Source organism: Cavenderia fasciculata, assembly GCF_000203815.1.
Source record: "Cavenderia fasciculata unplaced genomic scaffold Scf_EUAJFUG02HR96I-5, whole genome shotgun sequence".
Taxonomy (NCBI): domain Eukaryota; phylum Evosea; class Eumycetozoa; order Acytosteliales; family Cavenderiaceae; genus Cavenderia; species Cavenderia fasciculata.
In genome coordinates this window covers 1,759,847-1,782,937 of record NW_004457624.1, presented here as the reverse complement: position 1 = coordinate 1,782,937, position 23,091 = coordinate 1,759,847, and the positions used below count along the sequence as shown (strand labels likewise).

At 33.0% G+C, this 23,091-nt stretch overlaps 10 protein-coding genes across 10 annotated transcripts; 5 read left to right on the top strand and 5 right to left on the bottom strand.

The window, feature by feature from the left end:
- Positions 1–215: 215 nt before the first annotated feature.
- Positions 216–3,377, top strand: DFA_11700 (RNA-binding region RNP-1 domain-containing protein; the record flags this gene model as incomplete). The annotated part of the gene is made up of 3 exons (XM_004350596.1): positions 216–1,776; positions 2,025–2,927; positions 2,992–3,377. The coding sequence occupies 3 exons, from the start codon at positions 216–218 to the stop codon at positions 3,375–3,377; spliced, it is 2,850 nt and encodes a 949-aa protein (XP_004350647.1).
- A 409-nt stretch (positions 3,378–3,786) lies between these two features.
- DFA_11699 (filamin/ABP280 repeat-containing protein) lies at positions 3,787–5,357 on the bottom strand (the record flags this gene model as incomplete). Its single annotated transcript, XM_004350595.1, has 2 exons — positions 3,787–4,263; positions 4,359–5,357. The coding sequence occupies 2 exons, from the start codon at positions 5,355–5,357 to the stop codon at positions 3,787–3,789; spliced, it is 1,476 nt and encodes a 491-aa protein (XP_004350646.1).
- A 293-nt stretch (positions 5,358–5,650) lies between these two features.
- DFA_11698 (3,5-epimerase/4-reductase) lies at positions 5,651–6,730 on the bottom strand (the record flags this gene model as incomplete). The annotated part of the gene is made up of 3 exons (XM_004350594.1): positions 5,651–6,115; positions 6,195–6,390; positions 6,462–6,730. 3 exons carry the CDS (start codon positions 6,728–6,730, stop codon positions 5,651–5,653), a joined length of 930 nt encoding a protein of 309 aa, XP_004350645.1.
- A 220-nt stretch (positions 6,731–6,950) lies between these two features.
- Positions 6,951–7,992, top strand: DFA_11697 (short-chain dehydrogenase/reductase family protein; the record flags this gene model as incomplete). The annotated part of the gene is made up of 3 exons (XM_004350593.1): positions 6,951–7,111; positions 7,193–7,777; positions 7,854–7,992. The coding sequence occupies 3 exons, from the start codon at positions 6,951–6,953 to the stop codon at positions 7,990–7,992; spliced, it is 885 nt and encodes a 294-aa protein (XP_004350644.1).
- Positions 7,993–8,047: 55 nt separating this feature from the next.
- Positions 8,048–9,172, bottom strand: DFA_11696 (alkylated DNA repair protein; the record flags this gene model as incomplete). The annotated part of the gene is made up of 1 exon (XM_004350592.1): positions 8,048–9,172. One exon carries the CDS (start codon positions 9,170–9,172, stop codon positions 8,048–8,050), a length of 1,125 nt encoding a protein of 374 aa, XP_004350643.1.
- Positions 9,173–9,339: 167 nt separating this feature from the next.
- On the top strand, positions 9,340–10,937 carry fszA (mitochondrial cell division protein; the record flags this gene model as incomplete). The annotated part of the gene is made up of 2 exons (XM_004350591.1): positions 9,340–9,437; positions 9,599–10,937. 2 exons carry the CDS (start codon positions 9,340–9,342, stop codon positions 10,935–10,937), a joined length of 1,437 nt encoding a protein of 478 aa, XP_004350642.1.
- A 384-nt stretch (positions 10,938–11,321) lies between these two features.
- dohh-2 (PBS lyase HEAT-like repeat-containing protein) lies at positions 11,322–12,420 on the top strand (the record flags this gene model as incomplete). Its single annotated transcript, XM_004350590.1, has 3 exons — positions 11,322–11,469; positions 11,533–11,803; positions 11,895–12,420. 3 exons carry the CDS (start codon positions 11,322–11,324, stop codon positions 12,418–12,420), a joined length of 945 nt encoding a protein of 314 aa, XP_004350641.1.
- A 127-nt stretch (positions 12,421–12,547) lies between these two features.
- On the bottom strand, positions 12,548–15,003 carry DFA_11693 (uncharacterized protein; the record flags this gene model as incomplete). Its single annotated transcript, XM_004350589.1, has 5 exons — positions 12,548–12,680; positions 12,763–13,085; positions 13,159–13,558; positions 13,621–13,825; positions 13,914–15,003. 5 exons carry the CDS (start codon positions 15,001–15,003, stop codon positions 12,548–12,550), a joined length of 2,151 nt encoding a protein of 716 aa, XP_004350640.1.
- Positions 15,004–15,768: 765 nt separating this feature from the next.
- On the top strand, positions 15,769–16,750 carry prafA (PRA1 family protein 1; the record flags this gene model as incomplete). The annotated part of the gene is made up of 5 exons (XM_004350588.1): positions 15,769–15,779; positions 15,861–16,256; positions 16,317–16,435; positions 16,513–16,584; positions 16,662–16,750. The coding sequence occupies 5 exons, from the start codon at positions 15,769–15,771 to the stop codon at positions 16,748–16,750; spliced, it is 687 nt and encodes a 228-aa protein (XP_004350639.1).
- An 84-nt stretch (positions 16,751–16,834) lies between these two features.
- On the bottom strand, positions 16,835–22,554 carry DFA_11691 (uncharacterized protein; the record flags this gene model as incomplete). Its single annotated transcript, XM_004350587.1, has 4 exons — positions 16,835–18,385; positions 18,447–20,237; positions 20,472–21,728; positions 21,850–22,554. The coding sequence occupies 4 exons, from the start codon at positions 22,552–22,554 to the stop codon at positions 16,835–16,837; spliced, it is 5,304 nt and encodes a 1,767-aa protein (XP_004350638.1).
- Positions 22,555–23,091: the final 537 nt, after the last annotated feature.

Here is a 23,091-nt window from a genome sequence, read left to right as displayed (position 1 = left end):
TTTTTTCTTCCTATTCATTATCATTCATTAGATTAGTAGTAGTAGTAATAGTAGTAATAATAGTAGTAATAGATAGTAGTTGTGGAGTTGGTCTTTGTTGTTGTGGAGACCAATCATTAACCACTATATCCATCCATCCATCCAATCAACTAACCAACTAACTAATTCAACAACAATATAGATAGTAACATCATCTTCTTGCAACTTTAGTAGTCATGACATCTTCATCAACTAAAAAGCATTCACCTGCTTTAGTGTCTTCATCACCCTCACTTGCATCTTCATCGCCTTCATCTAATAATAACAATAATAACAATAATAATAATCATAATCAAAGATCAAAAGAAAAGAAAGTTATAGTTTCTACTACCACTACTAGTAGTAATAATGGAAAGAGTAAAAGTACTACTAAAAAAGAGTATGATAATGAATTGATTCCTCCAAGTCCGTCAACCAACTATTCTTCATCTAGGTCACCAAGTCGAAGTCAGAGCAGAGGTCGTAGTAGCAGTAGAGATAGAGGAGGACGTGGTGGTGGGAAATATACCAGCAACAATGGTCGTAACAGAAGTTCGAGTAGAGATAGTTCTCCGGTGGCGAGATCACCGCCGCGGTCTCCAAGATCATCTCCGAGAACAACAACTCAACACACAAGAGGTCGAAGTCACTCTATCTCTCCAAGTCGTTCACGTGACAATAGTTTGAGTAGATCCAGAAGTAGAAGTGGATCCAGCAGTCGCAGACAAAAGACAACAACTGATTCCAAGACCAAGAGAAAGACTGGATCCAACAGCAGCAGTACTAGTGCCCGATCAAAGTCGCCATTGACTCCACGTGGAAGAAAGTCAAGTTCTCCAACATCCTCATCATCCAATGGTAGCAAATCATCATCATCATCATCATCATCATCAAGTCAAAGAAAGGTCGATCAAAGAAAGGAATCAAGCAGAGATAGAAGTAGAGATAGAGGAGGAGACCGCGAAAGATACCCTTCATCTGCTACCACTACGACAACTACCACCACTCTTTCAAAGGACAGAAACAGAGACCGTGGTGGTGAAAGAGACCGTGGTGGCGATCGAGAAAGAGCCAGAAGTAGAGATAGAAGTAGAGATAGAGGAGGTAACCGTGACCGTGACCGCAGTGATAGAAGTAGAGATAGAAGTAGAGATAGAGGAGGAGGAAACCGTGACCGTGATCGTGATCGTGACCGTGACAGAAGTAGAGACCGCGGTGGTGATAGAGACCGCAGTGATAGAAGTAGAGATAGAGGAGGAAACCGCGGAGACCGCGTAGACCGTGACAGAAACGCTAGAGATGGAGACCGTGACAGAAACGCTAGAGATAGAGATCGCGACAGAAGTAGAGATAGAGATCAAAGATCATCGCGGTCTTCTGGTGAAAAGGATGGCAGTCGGAGTAAATCGGATCGATACTCCTTGTCAAGAAAGGAATCTTCAACAACAGAAAAGAAAAGATATCTTTCTCCAAGTCCAAATAGAAGTATAAGTCCCCGTGGAAGAAGATCAAGTAGAGGAAGAAGTAGAAGTAGAAGTAGTAGAAGTACAAGTAGAAGTCCAAGTTTGAATAATACACCTCAAAACAAAAAAAGATCTAGAAGTACCGACGAAAATGATATTTTACCATCAATATCATCAACCAACAACAATAACAACTCATCATCATCATCATCATCATTGAGACATTTGGATCAAAGTCCAAGTCCACCCAAAAAGAAGGTTTCTGGGTGGGACAATACCCCAATCTCTGAATTAAGTAAGTAAATAGGTAACATAGAGTAAAAAACCTAGGTTGTTTTAGTATCTTTTTTTTTATCATCTTTCTTTTTCTTTCTTTCTACTTCCAAAAAAATAATAATTAACAAAATTATTTTTTTAGTTTTTTCTTTTCTTTTTTATTCTTTATCCCTTTTTGTTTATTTCTTTTTTTCTTTAGTTTTCTTCTTTTAGTTATTTTTATTATTAATATTAACCTTTTTTATTTCCTTTTCCTTTTTTTTTTAGATAATAATAATGTATCTGTAAATTCACCACATTCAACAATGACAAATCAAATGGATTCTGAAATGCAATCATCAAGTATTCAATTACAACAACAAATGATACAACAAAAAATAATTGAACTTCAACAACAAGTTGCTTTAAAGAAACAACAAATCCAAAGCACTGGTGGTAGTGTACCTCCTACTCTTGCTCCACTTCCTCTTGCTCCTCAACAACAACAACAACAAGCACAACAAGAGATTCAATCGAGAATCTATATTGGAAACATTCATTTCAATTTGACAGAGGCTGATATTGTTGCAGCATTTTCACCATTTGGACCAATCAAATCATTGTCACTCTCCAAAGACCCAGCAACAGGAAGATCAAGAGGATTTTGTTTCATTGAATACACCTATCCCGAGGCAGCAATTAATGCAATTCAAAATATGAACCAAAAGACAATATCTGGAAGACAAATCAAGGTTCGTCAACCATCTATTCCAGTTATTAATCCTGCTGCTACAGGAGTATCGGTTGGAATGGGAGGAGGAGGAATGTCCGAGATACTACAACCAAACATCATTCCCTCAAATACATTTTTATCAAGTACATCAGTAGCTTCTTCTTTTTCTTCTCAAGCACTGTTGAACAATACTCCTGTCAAAGAGCGAGATAATGATAATAGAGTTTATGTTGGTAGTGTACCTTGGAATGCAACAGAAGATCAAATTAAAACTATATTTAGTTCTATTGGAAATGTTGTTTCATGTAGTTTAAAACCAAATTTGGAAACTGGTAGACACATGGGATATGGCTTCATCGATTATGATAATCCTAAATCGGCTGAAGATGCTATATCAACTTTTAATGGTTATGATATTAACGGTAGACAATTAAAAGTTAGAAAACCTGTTAGAAATGGTAAATTTAATCAAACATAAATTTATGAATATATTAATTAATTTTCTATTTATTTATTTTTTAGCACCAAAAGTGAACAATAATGATGGAAATTTATTGGAAGATAATATATCATTAAATAATGAACAAAAGATTTTATTAACACAAAAACTATTGGCAGCATCTGAACCTGCTACCAATAGATGTATGGTCATGCGAAATTTGGGATCACCAGCTGAACTCGATGAATATTTTGAAGAAGAGATAAAGAATGAATGTTCTAGCTTTGGAGCCGTCGAAAAGGTGGTCATCACCAACGAAGGTACCTCTGTCAAGGCATACGTCCTCTTTAGAGATGCCCCATCTTGTGCAATGTGTCTCAGTAAGCAAAATGGAAGATATTTTAGTGGTTATCTTGTAAAGGCTGAATATTATAATGTTAATTTATTCTTGAATAATGTTTTAAAATAACTAAACAAGAATCAGAATTAAAAATGAGTATTCCATCCTAAATCAAAAAAAAATAATAATAACTTAATAATATCACACAACAATATTCAATAATTTGTAATTAAAAGTCAAAATATTATATAATAATAATAATTCTTTTTTAAAAGGTTTTTATATATATATAAACATCCAACAACACAATATTAAAAAAAAAAAAACATAAAATAATTAATAATAAATGAATTAATAAATAATAAATTCTTTTTGTAAAATTTTTTAAACAAATAGTATAAATAACAAATATTTATTTGTTATTTAAAATGTATTATGTATATATAAATTAAATTAAATTATTATTATTATTGTTTGCGCCGTTTTTAATGTTGTTTGTTTCTTTTTTTTTTTTTAGATTTGGTTTTGATTCCATTTCTTATTCTTGTTGTTGTTCATTTGGTAATTGAGCTTGAGGTTTTGAAACCAATTCAACGAAAAATGGAGAATCTTTGATTGGAAGATCATCAGTAGTAATGTAGAGTACATAACTACCAGTTTGAGGGGAATTAAAAAATACAGTGTAGGTTCCTGGTTCGGTTGATTTGTTATCCTTTACAATACAATCGATGGTGCGGAAAAAGGTGCTGCTGTGATGAGAAGCTCGTGTTGGTGCGTCAAGTGATGGCGATGAAGCACCGTCCAACAACATTCTCACTTCAAACTTGTCCATGCCACTAATACGTGGTTTTCCTTCAAAGTCCATGGCCCTAATATTAAATTGGTTTGGTGCCATTGCGTACATTGTCTTTTCCAAATTATATACATTACTATTTGGTCCATATGCTCTCATATATGGTTTAATATGTTGTAAAAATAATGGTATACCATCTTTTATCCATTCACATGATGGATACTAAAAATAAAATAAAAAAGAAAAGAAAGGATACAATTAATTAATAAATTAAAAAGTATTAAAATATATTTATATTTTTTTCTTTTTATACATACTTCTAAAGGATTTGGAATTAAAATCATATCAATTGAAGGATTTAAAAGTGATAATTCTCCAGGGAGTTTTGTTATTTGGTTTTCTGAAACGTTGAGACGACGAAGATTAGAGAGCCAACCAACTTGTTTTGGGATAGAGTTGAAAGTACCTTTGGAGAGGTCGAGGAAACGCATGAGTTTGAGTTGACCAAGTGAGATGGCTGTTTGGCTGGAAAGCTCGGAGATTCTGTTTCTTGCGAGGGAGAGGTCGGTGAGAGCGACTAACTTGGAGAGATCAAAATCAAAAGAAGTCAATTGGCATTCGGAAAAGTCAATGACCTCGAGGTTGGAGAGGTTGGTAAAGACCGATGTCAACTGTCCCAATTGGTTACCGGCCAAACGCAGGGAGCGCAGAGCGGTGAGTGTAGTGATGGGAGGAGGAAAAGAGGTGAATTGGTTCTCGGAAAGATCCAACGCTTGGAGAGTGGCAGCCAACGATGAAATCTCGTCGGGGAGATAGTTGAGTCGATTGCCTGCAAGATCGAGAGTACGCAAGTTGCGAAGCTCCAATATTTCAGTGGGAAAGATCGATACCTTGTTGTGTGCGTAAAAGAGTTCCTGTAGTGCTGGAAGATCCAGTTCGCGAGGGAACGAGTTGATCGAGTTGATCGAGATGTTGAGGTGTTGCAAGTGCTTGAGGTGGTTGGGTACGTTTGTCAAGAGGTTGTTACTAATGTCGAGGTGGATGAGGTGTTCGAGCTTTGACAATGTTGGAATGGTCTCTGTGAGCTCGTTAGAGTCTGCAATCAGTGTCTGAAGAAGTAAGAACTTTTCAATCTGACTATTAAACTCTGTCAAGAAGTTCTTGCCAACATTCAACTTGGTCAATGTCTTTTTAAACTTTAGAATAGCTCTTGGAAGCTTCTTAATCTCGCAACTAGACAGATTCAAATCAGTTGCTCCATCCTTTTTACACAAGTACATTCTATCTCTTGCATATTGTGATAAACTATTTCCCATGATACAGATACTAAATTTTTATTATACAATGATGACTACTACTACTACTAAAAAAGATATATAATACACTTATAATGATGATGATGATAATATATAATACAGTTATAACTATTAATACAGAGAGTGTGTAATATTTTTAAATACACCTTGAAAAAAAATCAGAGTGAGATGATCAATCTGTGGTGTTTGTGTGAACCCGCCACAAAATTCATTTTTTGAAAGATGGAATGGATGTCTATTCCAAGTTTGGGTTTATTTGGTACATCTGAACAACCTCATCGTTGTTCATTTATTTATTCATTAATATTTACAATTTCTTGATGTTGTTGTTGATGTCTTATTTTTCTGAAAATATCAATTAAAGAATCTTGAATGGTTGGTATTTGAGGATAAAGAGAAAGTAGTTTAGAGACATCGAGATGGTTGTTGCATCTTCCAGCTTTGAGTATTTTAGCTTGTTCTTCTAAAGAAAAATTCTGATATGTATACGATGGATCAATCTCTTTTTTGTAAAGTTCCAATATCTCATTATGACATACTACTCCAGGATTACACATATTGAATACACCTTTTATACCTTTGATTGTCATGTCGATAGATATTGGTAAAAGATCTTCCAAAACAGAAACAGAGTTTGGAACATTAACCACTTTTTCATAATTTAATATCTTTGTTATAAAATTTCTTTGTTCTTTAATCGATCCTGATATTGGCATTCTAATTCTTAACATTAATAAATTCTTATAACTACTTGTCAACTATGAAAGAAAAATTAGAAAATTATTATTAAATATCTTTTTAATAGATATAAATATCTCTTAAGATTTGAATATTTACATCTTCAACGATAGCTTTTGTTTTTGAATAAAATGAACCAGTATAATTAACAGGATCAGTTTCTTTAAAAGTTTCATTTCCAAATGGTTTATGGTCATCATCATAATTATAAATACATCCAGTTCCAAAATTAGTTACATGAATCCCTTTTTCATAGGCAACATCAATTAATGTTAATGTACCTATAACATTTGATCTAAAAAAAAAGGTAATTATTAATTGATCATATTTATACATTTAGTATTATTAGCTAGCTCTAGCTTTTACCTAATAGTTTCAATTTGGTGATCTTCACACCAATCAACATTAGGTCTCCCAGTAACTCCAGCACAATTAATAATAGAGTCTGGTTTAAATATACCAATATCTCTTTCAACAGATTCTCTATTTTGTATTCTTGCTTTTGATTCGAATATACATATGTTGTCATACTGCTTATCTTGATTGGTTTTAATTAATTCAATTATTTTTGATCCTATCCATCCTGATGATCCAAATATCAATATTCTATGTTTACTATTATTATTATTATTCATTACAAACTACTACTTTTTTTTATTAAATCAAAAGAAAAGCAAGAAATGAAGAACAAGTCAACTCTTCTTCTTCTTTATAGGGTTTAAATTACTTTTTATTTAAATTTTAATTCCGAATCAAATTTTAAACCTTCCCTTTTTTGGTTAACCAGTTGCGATCTTCATCAACTCTTCATTTACTTGTTGTATATATAGAGATAGAGATAGAGAGAGAAAGAGAATGATTATTAAATTACTTATATTATCATTATTGTATAAATTATATGTATATTTGGTTGCAAAGCCAGTTGCTAAATATCAATCAAAACGTGTTATTGTGACAGGTGCTAGTAGCGGTATCGGTGTACAATTGGCTAAACAATATGCTCAAATGAAATGCAGGTATGTTGACATAAATATAAAGAGATGAATAAACTATCTATACTATACTATAATATACTAATAATAATACTTTTTTTTTAGAGTTGCAATAGTAGCAAGAAGAACAGAATTATTGGAAAATGTCAAGAGAGAGATTGTAGAAGCTACAAAAATAGATGCAAATGATATCTTAATCGTTAGTGCAGACCTTACAGATGAAAAGTCTTGCAAGGCAATGGTTGAAAAGGTGGTTGGCAAGTGGGGAGGTGTAGATTTGTGCGTGTGCAATGCAGGTGCAGGATCATTGGTAGAGTTTGAGAAATTGGATGGAGACTTTTCCATCTTTCATCAAAACATGGATATCAACTTCTTTTCTGTCGTCTATACTACTGGATTTGTATTACCCTATCTCAAACAATCAAATGGTTCGTTGGTAGTTGTATCTAGTTTGGCCGGAAAGTTTGGTACTGCTCTCAGATCATCATACTCTGCATCCAAACATGCACTCCATGGTTTCTTGAATAGTCTTCGTAATGAATTGGAAGGAAAGGTTCAAATTACAATTGTATGTCCTGGTTTTGTTCAAACAGAATTTCACGAAAAGGCAAAGACAACTACTGGAAAACCAATTGAACGTGAATCAAAACATTTTATGACTCCTGATAAATGTGCTGAAGCCATTATTTTGTAAGATAAAGATAGAATATAAGAGAAAGAGATAGAGAAAAATATATATTTATTATTTTTATATTATTTATTTTAGGGCTGAAAGATTAAAAAGTAGAGAAGTATTATTAGGATTAAAAGCAAAGGTTGGTTATTATTTATTACCATTTGTACCAGGATTTATTGACTACATGTCAAATAAACAAGCCAAAGCAAGTATTAAAAAGGATGAATAAATATTTATCTTTATTTACAATTTACACAAAAAACAGACTGAAATATCTCTTTCTCTTAAATATAAGAACCAAGAGGTGGTTTATCTCTTGAACCTTTTCTTCTAAAGGTTAGATTAATTCTAGAGGTGATAACCTTTAATTCTTTTGGAATACAATGTTTCCAATGTACTTGTGTCTGTTGGTCCATTACGATTAATGAGCCAGGTTCTAAAGAATACTCTATAGTTTCGTTGGTTTTAATATTACGAAGTAAGAATCTTCTAGTGGTTCCAAGTGAAAGTGATGCGATTGTCATTGTTTCTGGATCTCTAGCTTCTTTGTCACTGTGATATCCAATATGGTCATGTCCATCCTTGTAATAGTTGACAAGGACATAATCAAATTTCGTATCCAACAATGTCTCCAAACACTCTCGAAGTTTTAGCATTGGAGGTGTCCATTCTGTCATGTGGTGACTTGAAAGATATCCTTTTTCAGTCACCTCTTTATCTGCCATCCAAGCCAACAAACGTGGTAGTTTAACTGGTTTTTGACGCATCATCATTTCGGCTTGTTCAAACTTGCATACATTCATCAAATGTCTAAATAATATGCCAGCTTGATCACGTTTTAAAAAATTCCTACACCAATGTATAATCGAATTTGATCCAATATCTTTGGTTACCAATTCAGGTAATAGAGTTGGTATCAAAAACAATTCATGTTCTTTTTCATTTGATATAATCGTTGATTGATCTTTTCCAGGTGATACTAATATTGGTAATGATGGTTTTAATTTTTTTGGACTATTATTATTATCTATATTATCTATATTATTATTATTATTATTTATGTTATTATTATTTATTTCATCATTATCTAAAAAATCAAATTCAAAATCATCAGGTATAACATTATTATTATTATTATTATTATTATTATTATCTATATTTATATTATTATTATTTAAAGATTGCTGTTGATTTTCTTGTTGTTCAACTTCTTTTCTTTTTTTAGTTATATTATTGTAGTAATATTCCATGATCGTTGTTTGTTTGTTGGTGAGTGATCTTTCAACAACAATGAATTTTAAAAATGTGGATGGGTAGAAAGAGGATCTGATTTCCTGGAAATACACGCGAGCGATGAGTTCATTGACGGTTTTATAATAGAATGACAAGCTTAGTGTTATATCAATCATTCATTCGACAAACAAATAGATAAAATTATTATGGGACTTTTGACCCCTTTCACACATTTTACTCTGATTTTGTGTCATCAAAAAAATCTTAGAGCAAGGGTGAGAATGAATGATAGATATAACGCTAGCTTGTCATTCTATTATAAAACCAACCTTTTCTTTAAAGAATGATGATGAACTATCTAAGGGTAAAGGGCTGTAAAGAAGTATCAAGAGTCTTTATTGCTTCAAACTTGTTTCAATGTAAACCAACTGTTGATACTCAGTATGTGTGATCTTCATCAAATATATATATATATATGTTTAGAATATAGATATAGATAAATCTTTATATTTGGTTGATCATAACTCTAACTCTTTCTCTCCCTCTCTCTATACTATCTATCTTTCCCCTTCTTCTACTTTCTATCTATCTAATAATTTTAGTTTAAATATTAGAAAATATTCAAAGATAACATCAGTAGATGATGGTAATTGGATTAGTATACCACGTATTACAGTGTGTGGAGTTGGAGGTGGAGGATGTAACTCTGTCAACAATATGATCAAGAAACAATTATATGGTGTCGATTTTGTGATTACAAACACTGACGCACAAGCATTGGCAACATCTGACGCTGAAAAGGCTGTCCAATTGGGCAAGCTCTTGACCAGAGGTTTGGGTGCAGGTGCCAACCCAGATATTGGTAAACGTGCCTGTGAAGAATCACTCGATGAATTGTTGGACCAAATTGGTGACACACAGATGTTGTTTGTCACTGCTGGTATGGGTGGAGGCACTGGCACTGGAGCAGCTGCTGTTCTCGCTGCCGCTGCCAAGGCCAAGGGCATCTTGACTGTCGGCATTGTTACCAAACCCTTCCAATTTGAAGGACGTCATCGTATGCGTATGGCCGAGCAGGGATTGGCCGAGCTTGAAAAGTCGGTCGACTCGCTCTTGGTGATCCCCAATCAAAAGTTGATGGAGGTGTTCCCAGAGATCAACATCCACAATGCCTTTTCAATGGTCGATGACGTGCTCTACAACGGTGTCAGAGGTATCTCTGATATTTTGGTCAAGCCCGGTCTCATCAATCTCGATTTTGCCGATGTCAAGACGATCATGTGCGACAGCGGCAAGACACTGATGGGTGTTGGTGAGGCCGAGGGCAAAGGTAGAGACCTCCTTGCTGCCGAGCAGGCACTCAACAACCCCCTCTTGGAGAACATCAACATCTCGGGTGCCAAGGGCGTGCTCATCAACGTCTCTGGCAGCGACGCCACTCTCCAAGAGGTTGACCAAATCGTCAACATCGTTTCTAGCAAGGTCGACCCTGCTGCAAACATAATCTTTGGTTCTACTTTGGACAGTGAAGCAAATGGTCGTATTAGAGTTACTTTGATTGTTACTGGTATCAATCAACCAAATATTGTCCCACAACCACCTGTCACTGATCAACAAGTTGTTTTTGGTCAACAACAGAGACCAGTAGGTCAACAACCATTACAACAAAAATATGAACATACTAAACAACAACAACAACAACAACAACAACAAATTCCACAACAACAATTTGTTAATCCAGTAGTTCAACAACAACATTATCAACAACAACAACAAATCTATCAACAACAACAACCACAACAATTCCAACAACAACCACCATATCCAATTAATCCACAACAACAACAACAACAACAACAACAACCACAATACTTGCAACCAGAAATGACAGAAATGGAACAACCAAAGAAGAAAAAGGGATTATTTGATTGGTACAATTAATCCAAACCAAACCAACCAAACCATCCCATCCATATATATATATGAAATCTTGAAAACCAAACAATCCACACATATAATCCTAGTAATTTATATTAACATAACAACAACATAATAATAATAACAACGAATTGACAAGATAATATATCTCAAACACACGTGTATTCTTAACCAACATAATAATAATAATCAATAAATATTGTTTTTTCCCATCTGCGTAATCATTAGTCCCTTATTTTGGGAAAGAGAATGAATTTGAGCCAAACATTTGTTTCGGACCAATTTATCAAAAAACGAGTCTTTCATAAAGAAATCGATTGTCATTTGTTTTCAGTCCTTTATATTTATATCTAACAAATATCAATCTAATATATATTATACTATACTATGGATAAGATCAAAGTTACACAAGAATTGGCTGATCAATTAAAGACAACTTTAATGGATGTACAACAACCAATTGCAAAGAGATTCAGAGCTTTGTTCACATTAAGAAACCTTGGTGGTTCACTTTGTATAGATGCAATGACTGAAGGTACAAAGACTACTATACATTTATTTATTACTATACATATATATTAATACATCTATTATGTAGCATTGAAAGATGATTCAGCATTACTTAGACATGAAATTGCATATTGTTTGGGTCAAATGACAGATAATCGTGCATTGGACGTTTTAATTGAATTGGTAAAGAACACTACTGAACATCCAATGGTACGTCATGAAGCTGCCGAAGCTTTGGGTGCTATTGCCGATCCAAGAGCGTTTGATATCTTGAAGGAATTCTCTGCAGATGAAACCAAAGAGGTTGCTGAAACTTGTCAATTGGCTGTTAGTAGAGTAGATTGGTATACAAAGAATGAGTATGTTGTAAATCAAGATAGATAGAGATAGATCTGTTATATTATATCATTATTCTTAATTTCTAAACTTGTTCTTTTACTTTTTTTGCAGACCAGAATCAATTGATAACAAAACCTATTTATCAGTTGATCCAGCACCAGCTCTTGGTAGTGGTGTATCATTTGGGGCAGTAAAGGATCAATTTTTGGATGGTGATTTGGATATTTTCAATAGATATAGAGCATTGTTCTCATTGAGAGATATTGGTGATGAAAAGTCAGTATTGGCACTTTGCGATGGTTTCAAGGACAAGAGTGCACTCTTGAAACATGAAGTTGCCTTTGTTTTGGGTCAATTACAACACCGTGCTGCTTTACCAGCATTGACAGAGGTCTTGTTGGATGAAAGTGAATCTGCAATGGTACGTCATGAAGCTGCCGAAGCTTTGGGTGCCATCGCTAGCACTGAAACCATCCCATTGTTGGAACGTTTAACAAAGGACAAAGAAGCAATCGTCAGTGAAAGTTGTGAAATTGCTTTAGATGTAACAGACTATTTTAATAATACCGAAGAGTTCCAATACGCAGACGGAATTAAATTATTATCTGAAAAATCTAATCCTCAAATCTCAAATTAAACAAATAAATAAATAAATAAATATAACGACGAAAACTAATAGTAACTAACAAATCTACATGTATATAATTTTATTCGCATTTATTATTTATTATTTATTATTATTTATTTGTTTTTTTTTTTCGTTTTTAAACCAAAGCAGCAGTTGAAGCTGATGAAGTACATTGTTCTTTTAATCTTTTACTTAATTTTGTCATATTGTCTGCAATAATGCCATCAACACCAAGATCTGTTTGAATTTTAACATTTACTGGATCGACACTAAAAAATATTAAATTGGAAGGAAATGAATTAATAAATGACTTCAAATATATAAATATAAATATATGTTTTTGATTTTTACTTTTTTGAACCATAAGTAAAGATTAAAAGGTTTTCACGATGAATAGTTTCAACAAATGAATGATTGGCAAGAATACTTTCACTGTCGCAAACAATACCATCCAAATTTACAATCTTTACAAATGAAATGGCATTGAGAATTGAATTACCACGTGTATCGTTTACATTGACATCTGGATCGAATACGCTATAAAATGTTGGTGTATCACTACAAACAAGGAATAATACTGGGTATCTAAATTGTTTGGTACGTAATAACATTGCAATATCTGGATCAAATGTTAAAAATACAATCTTTCTATCTCCTGCTTCATTAAATACAACCTAATAATTAAATAAATAAAAAAGTAAGTAAAAGGGAAGGAATATATATAGTACTATATTTGTTACTACTTGCATTTAAAATAATGTCAACAAATTCATTTCTTTCAGGAGCAGTAAATTTTCTTAAATTTTGCATTGCAATGTTTGGATATTTAATTTCAACCATGAACCCAACGTCTTGGGGTACAAAAGTAAATGAATCTTGAAAGGTTGAATATCTATCATGAATGACATTTGAATATCCAGTTGGACTTGGATGTAATACAGCAGTACTAGTAGTTAAATCTGTTGCGTGAGTATTGGTATTGGTATTGGTAGTGGTTGTTGAAGTTGTTGTTGAAGTTGATGATGAGGTCACAGCTGTAAATGTTGGAAAAACAGATTGTGGTAAAAGTTGTAAAAGATCACCTGTACTTCTCGATAATCTATTTCCTTTCATATGTGACATGCCTTTTGATAATGGTCCTTTATTACTAAATAAAAAGAGAGAATAAATTAGGATTGGTTGATTGATCTATTTGATAATAATAGTTACCCTTTTTGAGGTTTAAGTTTTAAAAATTGTTCCAATGTTAATCTATTGATAGTTTCTTTCATTGTAACACCTTCAGATGTTTCAATTTCAATTTCATAGTCATGGAAAATAACTGGAACGTTATCATATGTTAATTGTAAATCAAATTCGATCATTTTAGCTCCAAATCTAGTTGCTGTTAAAAAACTTAAAATTGTATTCTCGGCTAAAAAAAGAAAAGAGAAAAAGAAATATATATATTTTAGTACTTTTTCTTAATTTGTTTCTTTTTTTGTTTTTGTCTTTAGACATACTAACAGCATTTGTATTTATACCAAAATTATTTTTACCATTTCCACGATGACCAATAATGGATTGTGGATTTCTTTCAACGATTGAACGCCAAAGAGAACCAATGGAATTGAGTGGATGAGTAAATGGAGTGACTACAAGATAGTTGCATCTAAATTCACCTACGACCAGTCCGTCGGGTGAGATGATTGGTGAATAGATCTTGCCCCATTTGTTACGGACTTGTTGTGAAATGATAAATGAGCGACCGACAATATTTACATTGGTGGGTGATGAAGGTGAATTGGATCCTCCAAGGCCATTGCCACCGATAGAAGCTCCATCTTTATATTCGACAATACTAGCAGAGAATCCCAAACAATCCAGTGTTGGAGCATGCAAGACAAGCTCTGCAAAACTAGTCATTGGTAGTGAAAAGTCTTGTGATAGACCGTATGGATCGTGAAGACGAAGAACAATATCTGGATGACTCTCTTCGTCATAGAGAACCACTGGTTTCTCATCGACTTGTAATAAAATACGTAACTGTGTCTCGTAGTCTGGTAACCATCCACGACCAATCCACGGGGTCAATCCAGACCCCAACATACCAAATATTCCATCATTGACAAACATATCTTTTCCCTCTACATTGATAGATCTCGATGATCCTCTTGCAGCCTCCCATTCAACTAGGAGTGCCGGATTTCTCGCCTTGTTGACTATGATATACTTGTAATTTACATGAAGTGACGTTGGAAAGGTGACGCAAGCAGTCCAAACCAAATGACTATCTGTACGCTCGGTGTTTGACAACTCGACCGACCCCTTTACATTCCAACATCCAAGTTCAGACACATCGCCAATAATAGCAACTGCTTGGTTGACCCTAATGTCTTGAACCGATGTTTGTATCTTAAAAGTCACCCTAGTAAATAAATCGGGATCTACTGGTGTTGGTAATTGACTTGACATATTAAATGGTGGTTGTTGATTTCTACTTTGATTTAAACTTGTAGTTCCCTGTTGTTGTTGTTGTTGACGCCGATGATTATCTTTTTGTAATGAATCAACACCTAATTCATTAATAGATCTACTTGTCCAATTAACCATAATTTAAATTTAATAAGAGTAAGTAGTAGTAGTTGTTGTTGGAATTAATTATAAATAAATAAATAGAGAGAGATTAATATTTTTTTGTTTATGTAAAAGTAAATGAAATGTTGTTCCTTTAAATCAATATAAGGTCCACAAAATACTAATATTTTCATAAAGTTTAGAGAGAGAGAGAGAAGTAGGGTACACTTGTTTGTGTCCAGACTTTTTTTTTAATATTTCCATTTTTGGATAGATGCATTAATTTGCCTTTTTTTTTTCTTTTTTTTTTAAACCCAGCTTCGCCTTTCGGTCTCTAACTGACCGACGTCGCCGCTTATTATCTCCTCCCCTTAGGGGCCTATCCCTTCCTCCCCCTATCAAAGGAGATCGAATGTTACATCCCTTTTGAAGAGAGAGAAAGAGTTGTATCGTTGAATAATGGTGTGATGTGTTTTATAATTACTTTTATCTATTTTCAATAAGAGATAATAATAATATTTTAAAAATATTGACTTTTCTAACTACTATTATTATTACTTTTCTTTTGTTGGTTCTGTTTTCACGCTACACAAAAACAGATTGACGATGAGGTCGTTCAACAAAACAAAAAAATAATTTCAAAAATGTGTGAATCTTGAGAGTGATGCAATAGATGAGGATGAGGGGGTTTGTTTGTAGGTAGAAGTTGTATTGTTGGTTTGTTTCACAAAGAGAGAGAGAGAAGAGCAGAACACAGTATATATCCTCCAGTCTATATATACATACTCCTATATTTAAACAATGAACGAAAGGTAAGAGAGGTTAAGATATATATATATGATTTAAACTATAAGATCTATTGTTTTTAATACCTAACCATTTACCTATAATAGTCAAGGTCAACCAACTTTATCTTTTCCATCTACAGCATCATTGAATGCATATGCATCTTCACCACCATTGCAACAACAACCACAACAACCAATGGGCAATGGTGGTGGTAATGCTTCATATGCAGAACCAACTGGAACATCGTCAGTGATGTATTCAATGTTGGGAGCTGCTGCTGGATCAGTTTTGACCCAACGTATGAGTGGAATATCAAGCAAGGTCAAGGAATTCAAAGATAGTAGATTACAAAATGCAAGAGATTGGAAACAATTCATTGGCAAACGTGAAAAGTACAGTCTTCCACGTCCATCAGATACTGGATCAAGAGTTAAAGAAAATCTACAATACTTTCAAACAAATTACTTTATCCTTTTCTTTATTTTTGCAACTTATGTTATGTATGTAAAAAAAAGATGGAAAGAAAAGGAAACAATCAAAATATTAACAATTATTTTTAGTATAACCAAGCCATTATTCCTATTTTTATTATTAACTTTGGCTTTAATTACCATTTATATGAATTATATTAATACTGAATTATCAGAAATACAAAAAAAGATTGCATATGGTATTCAAAGTATGAAAACAGAATTATTTAAATACTGTTTATAATTATATTTTTATTTACTTTTTACCTTTTCCTTTAATTTATAGTTTTTGTATCTATTTACTTTTTATTATCAGCCGGATCATCTATTGTTTGGTTAATTGGAGCTTCACTTTCAAGTATATATTAAGAAAACCATTGATCAATTCAATTTATTTCCAGTCACTAATCAATTTTTTTTATTATTATTTATTAGTTGTATTGTTACATGCTACATTCCATGTACCAACTTCAACTGATCCATCAACACTTGAATTTGGAGGAGGTAGTGAACATAATGTTTAAAAAAACAAAACATATGATATAATGTAATAAAATAAAAGAAAATTAAATATATATGTAAAAGAAAAAGATTACTCTTTTAATTTTTTATTTTTGAGAATAATATTTATCGATTAGATCATTTCTTCCACAATCTTGAACAAGATTAAATAACTTTTCGTCCAATATTTTACTTTCTCTTTTTTCAATAGCAATTGATTCAAACAATTTTTCAAGTTGTGATTTTTGTTGAGTTATTGTTGGTGTCGTTGTTGGTTTGTTATTATCTCCCCCTTTTGATTTCCAATAATTTGGATTGATTGCTGATGAATAAGATGATGTAGATTTCCAATAATTTTGATTGACTGCTGATGATGGTGAAGAAGATTTCCAAAGTTTTTGATTTGGTTGAGATAATGAAAAATCAGAATCTCTTTTCTTATTACCCATCGTCGTCGTCATCTTTGCGCCATTACCATTACTCTTTAATATGGGTGATTCCAAATCATCCAAAGTTAATTCTGATGTTGTTGATTTTATACTACTATTATTATTATTAGTGTGACCATTTTGTTGATTAGTTGTTATTTTTGGTGACGAAGGAATAATACCAACTAAAGGTTTTTGTTTTGATGATGATTTTTCATTTTCATTTAAATTTGATTTTAATAAATGAATTAAATCTGGATGATAAGATGAAAATAGGGTTGGAATCATTGAGATTTGATATGAAAATATGATTTCAAAGATTGAATGCCAGGGTAGAGCAATGATGTGAAGAGTGGATGATAAAACCGTTTCATCAATAGCCACGGCCTCCTTTGCAAAATTTTCAAAGGTATTGGTGACCTGAGAAATGAGGATTTCTGGACAATCTTGAACAAATGATTTAATCCAATTTATAAATCGATTACAAATATCAAGATGTTCTTCTCTTGCCGTTTCATATTCTTGACAGTTGTTTTCGTTGTTGTTGTTGTTATTTGAATAGTTTAAACCAACCAAAGATGAAATAGTCTTGTCCATGCTTGGTAATTTGATGCTTTCAAGTGATTTTTTAACTTTAGTAAATGTTTCGTTTGAGTTCCAAGATTGGAGATGGTCACTACTAAACTCTGGGATGGGCCAATAATGTGATGATTGGAGATGGGGATCGGTTAGCAAACTGGCAAGTGAATCGAGGAGCTGATTAAACTTGTCAATGATTTGTTTGGGTTGAAGAAGGACAGCAAGAGGGAGACCCATTTTATAACGACCTGCCACTGGATAAGACTTGAACATATTTTGGAATAGATCGTGTGTTACAATACCCAAGATGCTTGCCAATGGTATAATATCAAATGATTCAATTGGTTGTGTATGTTCTGCCAACCATACCAATGATCCATTTACAATATTTTGAATTGGTACATTATTGTCTTTATGATCCACGACAATATCGTAAGTTGTCCAAAAACTAATGGTCTTTTCCCAAAGATCTTGATTTTTTTGGATAAATTGTTTAATTTCTTGTTCTGCAACTCTACCAATAAAAAGTAAAGGCATTCTTTTTTGATATCCAAATTGATAAATGCAATGTAATAAATTAATTAACTTTTTATCATTTTCTAAACTATTTTCACCAATTTCAAATAATATACTTGATAATCCTTTAAATATCTAAAAATAAATAAATAAATAAGAGGGGGTTTTTTTTAAATACCTTTTTTTTTTTACATACTTTTGGAGAGTTATTATTATTTCCATATAGTTGTATACAAATATTGATTGGTTTTTTTGATAATTTTCTTTTCATTTGATTTCTTTTTTGATTAAGTGAAATATATTCTACAGAGGATTGTTCGGTTTTTGATATAGTATAATCTTGTCTTTGTTGATTTTGACTTAATAGTTGACAAAGAGTTGAATCTGTTGTTGAAACTACCAGTAATTTCCAATAAAGTGGATTTGGATTATTCTTGTTCTTTTTATACAATTCTTGATAAATTGAATATGCAATATTAATTGGTAAAACTTTTGTTTCTTGAATTTCATCCATTTTTTCTTCTTCTTCTTCTTCTTTTCTATCCATTTCTTCTTCTTCTTCTTTTTGTAATTGAACTTTTTGATGATTCTTTTTTTTAGTTAGAGAAAGAGGTGAATGAAATATTAAATCATTGTTGAATGTTGTTGGATGAAGTTGAGTTGTTGTAATGACTAGGTTTTCAATTTTCTTGATTTGATTTTTGGTAGATTTGTATTGTTTTGTTTTTACAAACCAATCTCTAAACAAATAACCAACAAGAGCACGATTTGATTTCTCTTGGTGTGATTTTTTAGGTTTTTGTGGTTTAACTGGAACCGTCGTCGTCGTAGTTGATTTGGAGGATGATGAAAGTGATGGTTGTTTACTAATTTGTTTACCAACTTCTTCAGCAATTTTATCATGAGGGAATTTCAATACATCTGTCTTTGGTTTAACAAATGGAGTTGATAGACTCATTGGTGAAGGAGAAGGAGATGGAGAGGGCGTTTGGAATATATTGGCCGATGGGAACCGACCAAAAGGTGTTTCAGAGACATGCATTGGTGATTCATTTGGTGTTTGAGCCATTGGAGTTTTACCAATAGCCATTGGTGTAAATGATTGATTTGAATCACCAGATCCACTTCTATTTAATTCTGATGGAATTTTAAATAAATCAGGTAGTTTTGTTGTTGTTGTTTGTTTTGGTGGCGTTGGTGTTGGTGTTAAATTATTATTAGTGATGATGGGTGGTGTTGAACTTTTAGGATTTGTTTCTGGTTTTAATGGTGTCAAATCTGGTGGAGGGAAAAGTGATGCAACTCCAATACTACTGGTATCATTTAAATGTATACCATTTGATTGTGTTTTTTCTTCCTGATTCTTTGGTATTGTTGTTGTTCCAAATAAACCAACAGGTAATTGTGGAGTTGTTTTTGTTGTTGTTGTTGGCTCTGATCCAAATATATTTTGTTTTTGTCCAAAAATAGATGTTGATTGATTTCCAAAAACTGTTCCATTACTCGGTTGAGCTCCAAATACTGTAGAATTTGATGGTAACGTTGTATTTGTTGTTGTTGTTGATGATGATGTTGGTAAAGTAGGTGAAATGGTTGAAGTGAATGATGGTGAAAAAATATTATTATTATTATTTGTTATAGGTGGTTTCACAATCGCCGACGTTGTATCGATAACTGTAGCCGTGGTAGTTGGTTTCTTTTCCAATATTGTTGGTTGTTTAGATGGTTCTTGTTTTTTAATTATATTTTGTTGTTGTTGATGTTGTTGATTTGAAGTAATTGGGGGAGTTGAAGGTAAAGAGGGATGTTCATTTTTTGAAAATAAGAGGTAGGATTGTTGAACTGGTTCAGGGACATCGATGACTTGTTGGAAAGTTTTTGGAGCACGACCAAGGATGATTTGAGAGACGGTGGGACCAACCTTGGTGCTGGTATCGAGATATCTAAAGTTTACTTGATCTGAGGCATCGTCGACCGTCAATGACAACTTTTCAACAAATTGTTTGGTATCGTCTGGGCCTGAAAACATGAGAAGGGTGGTGAGGTCGCCGAGGGGGTATACGGCGGGTTGCTTGGCACGATAAGCCTTTGATATGCATTCAATGGCAGCAATACGCATGCGTGTGAAATATCGATGCAACAAGCACATTTGCAAGTAGGTTCCACGCTGCACCAACTTAAAGAATCTACTATAGTTGTGGAATCTGTACGATTTCCATACATCCATGACATAGGTGATCAGAGGATGCGACCGAATCTCTTGGGGAATCGAGATGAGGAACGACACTAGATCGGATTGTTGTTCCAAGAGGTTTAGAATATAGTAGCTTCTAAACTCTGCTTCATTGGGTGAGACACAGTTGTGTTTTTTGTAGTGATCGTCATAGAATAGTTTGAGACTGGTGAGACAGTTGTTCATCTGCTCCAAGTTTTGGAATTGGTTGAATTCCTCTTCAGGATGTTCGCAGAGAAAGTGATGTGATACAATGTGGAATCTAACACATCGTTCATGGATATCAATCGATACCGATCCCTTTGAATGTTGTGATGTTAGATCCTGTCTGAGTGATCTCGAACGATCACGAATAAAGTTTTGAATCTCTGTAAAGGCAATTCCCTTTCTATCGACCACATAATGTGTCAAATGACTCATTACCTGTGAGAGAATATGAGGTGGACGGATCTCTTCTGGTGGGATTTCAGTATACTCTTCGGCAACGTTTCTTTTGTACTTTTTAACCAATCGAAGTTCACCATTTTCCAATTTCTCCAACGTATTAATGTCGCCCGATGATTCTCTATGACTTTTTTCTTTTGGTGGACAAAATTCCAAACAAAGTCCTACCTTGTGTCCAGTCTCTGAATCTATCGATTTTGTTATTGGTTGATGTGTTGTTCCAATTAAATTAACTTTTGGTGTTATATTATTATTTTGATATGCTATTATATGATTTGGTGTTGTTGGTTTAAAATTTGTTGTCGTTGTTGTTGGAGTAGTTGGTGTTTTTGGTAAAAAGGAAATAGGTGTAGGAATATCATCTACTATTTCTTCAATTTCTTCAATTTCTTCATTTTCTTCAATTTCTTTTACTCCAATTTCCTTTTCTTCTTCTTCATCTTGTTCTTTATCATCTATTTCATCTATTTCATCTATTTCATCATCTAGTTCATTTTCATTTTCTTCATTATCATTGTCATAATTTTCATTTGTTGATGTTGTATCTGGTAATATTATTTGTGGTAAAGGTATATTACTAACTAATTTAACATTATTATTATTATTATTATTGTTTTGAAGTAAATGTCCTTTTAATCTATTTCTTAATAATTCTTCTTGTGATTTTAATTCAACAGATGGTGATGAAGTAGTTGTATGAGAAGAGGAAGGAGATGGAGAATCTGGATCTATATAAGGTTTAACAATAAGAGTAAAATTTTTAAACGATCTTCCTTTTTTTAAAGCTTCTGATGCTTCTTCCTATTATTATTGGTTTTGGGATAAGAGGAGGTTTTAACATGAATTAATTCTTTTGGTTGCAACGAGAATAGTAGTCGACTACTTGTTCATTTGTGTTGTTGATTTAGGTTTCGTTTCTTACCACCGTATTAAAAGAGACAACTAGATATGGAAAGGGTAATTCTATTAAATTAAATTCTTTGATGCTACCATATTTATCAAAGTGACTTCTCAACTCTTGTTTCAATTCTTTGATTGTTTGACCATGAAGAACTCTTGGTAGTTTAGATACATGAATAGTATTTGTAAATTTTCCTTTTCCTCCTGTTGTTGTAGGTGTAGAAGGTTTTGGGGTTGGTTTTGGTTTAAATGGTGTTGCAAATGCATTTAATGGTGTTGTTCCTTTTGGTGAAGATAATCCGTTACTAGTAGTTGTAGTAGTGGTAGTAGTACCATTATTTGTTGTAGTTGTATTATGATTATTATTTGAATCCAAGTCAAATGATAATCCAAATGATGGTTTTGAGAATACAGATGATACCGCTGCTGTAGTAGTGGTTGCAGTAACATTTGGTGAGACTGCTCCAAACGCACTTGTACCACCAAATGCACTTGTTGCTCCACCAAACGCACTTGTTGTGCCACCTGCAGCTCCACCAAATACAGATGCAGATGTAGACCCAAATATAGATGACGGTGCTACTAGAGTTGGTGATAATGCTGCTGTCGATTGTTGTTGTTGTCCTATAGTTGGTGCAGTTGTTGAAAAGGCTGCTACACCAAACACTGATGTCGATGATGGTGTATTACTATTACTCTCTTTATCCTTTTCTTTACCCCATTCCATCTTTTATGTTTATAATAGGTAATACTCTCGAGTCGTCTCGAAAGAGATATTGAATAAATAGAAAAGAGATAGATAGAATGGATGATGATGATAATAATAAACAACAAAAAAAAAGTAAACTATTGTCGACCTTCAAAGTTTTTTCATCAAAGTTCAACTGTTTCTGCATATATCTTCGTTATTTTCAAAGAGATAGTTTTATAATATACTTATATACTAGGTCATGACAACCAAACAAAAAGTATTGTCATTATATAGACAATTAATAAGATATTCTAGTTTAATACCAAATCAAACAGATAAAATAACAAAAATAAAAGAGGTACAAACAACCTTTAGAACAAATATAAATATAATAAATGAACTTGAAATCAATCAATGTATAGAATGTATGATTAGATATATATATATGATGATATTGAATGAATACTAAAATATTATATATATTTAGTTGGAAAAAAGAAATTAGGATTCTTAAAAGTAATAACACCAAGAAGTCAAAGATCAAGAAATATAGCGGGAACATATGTATTTGAA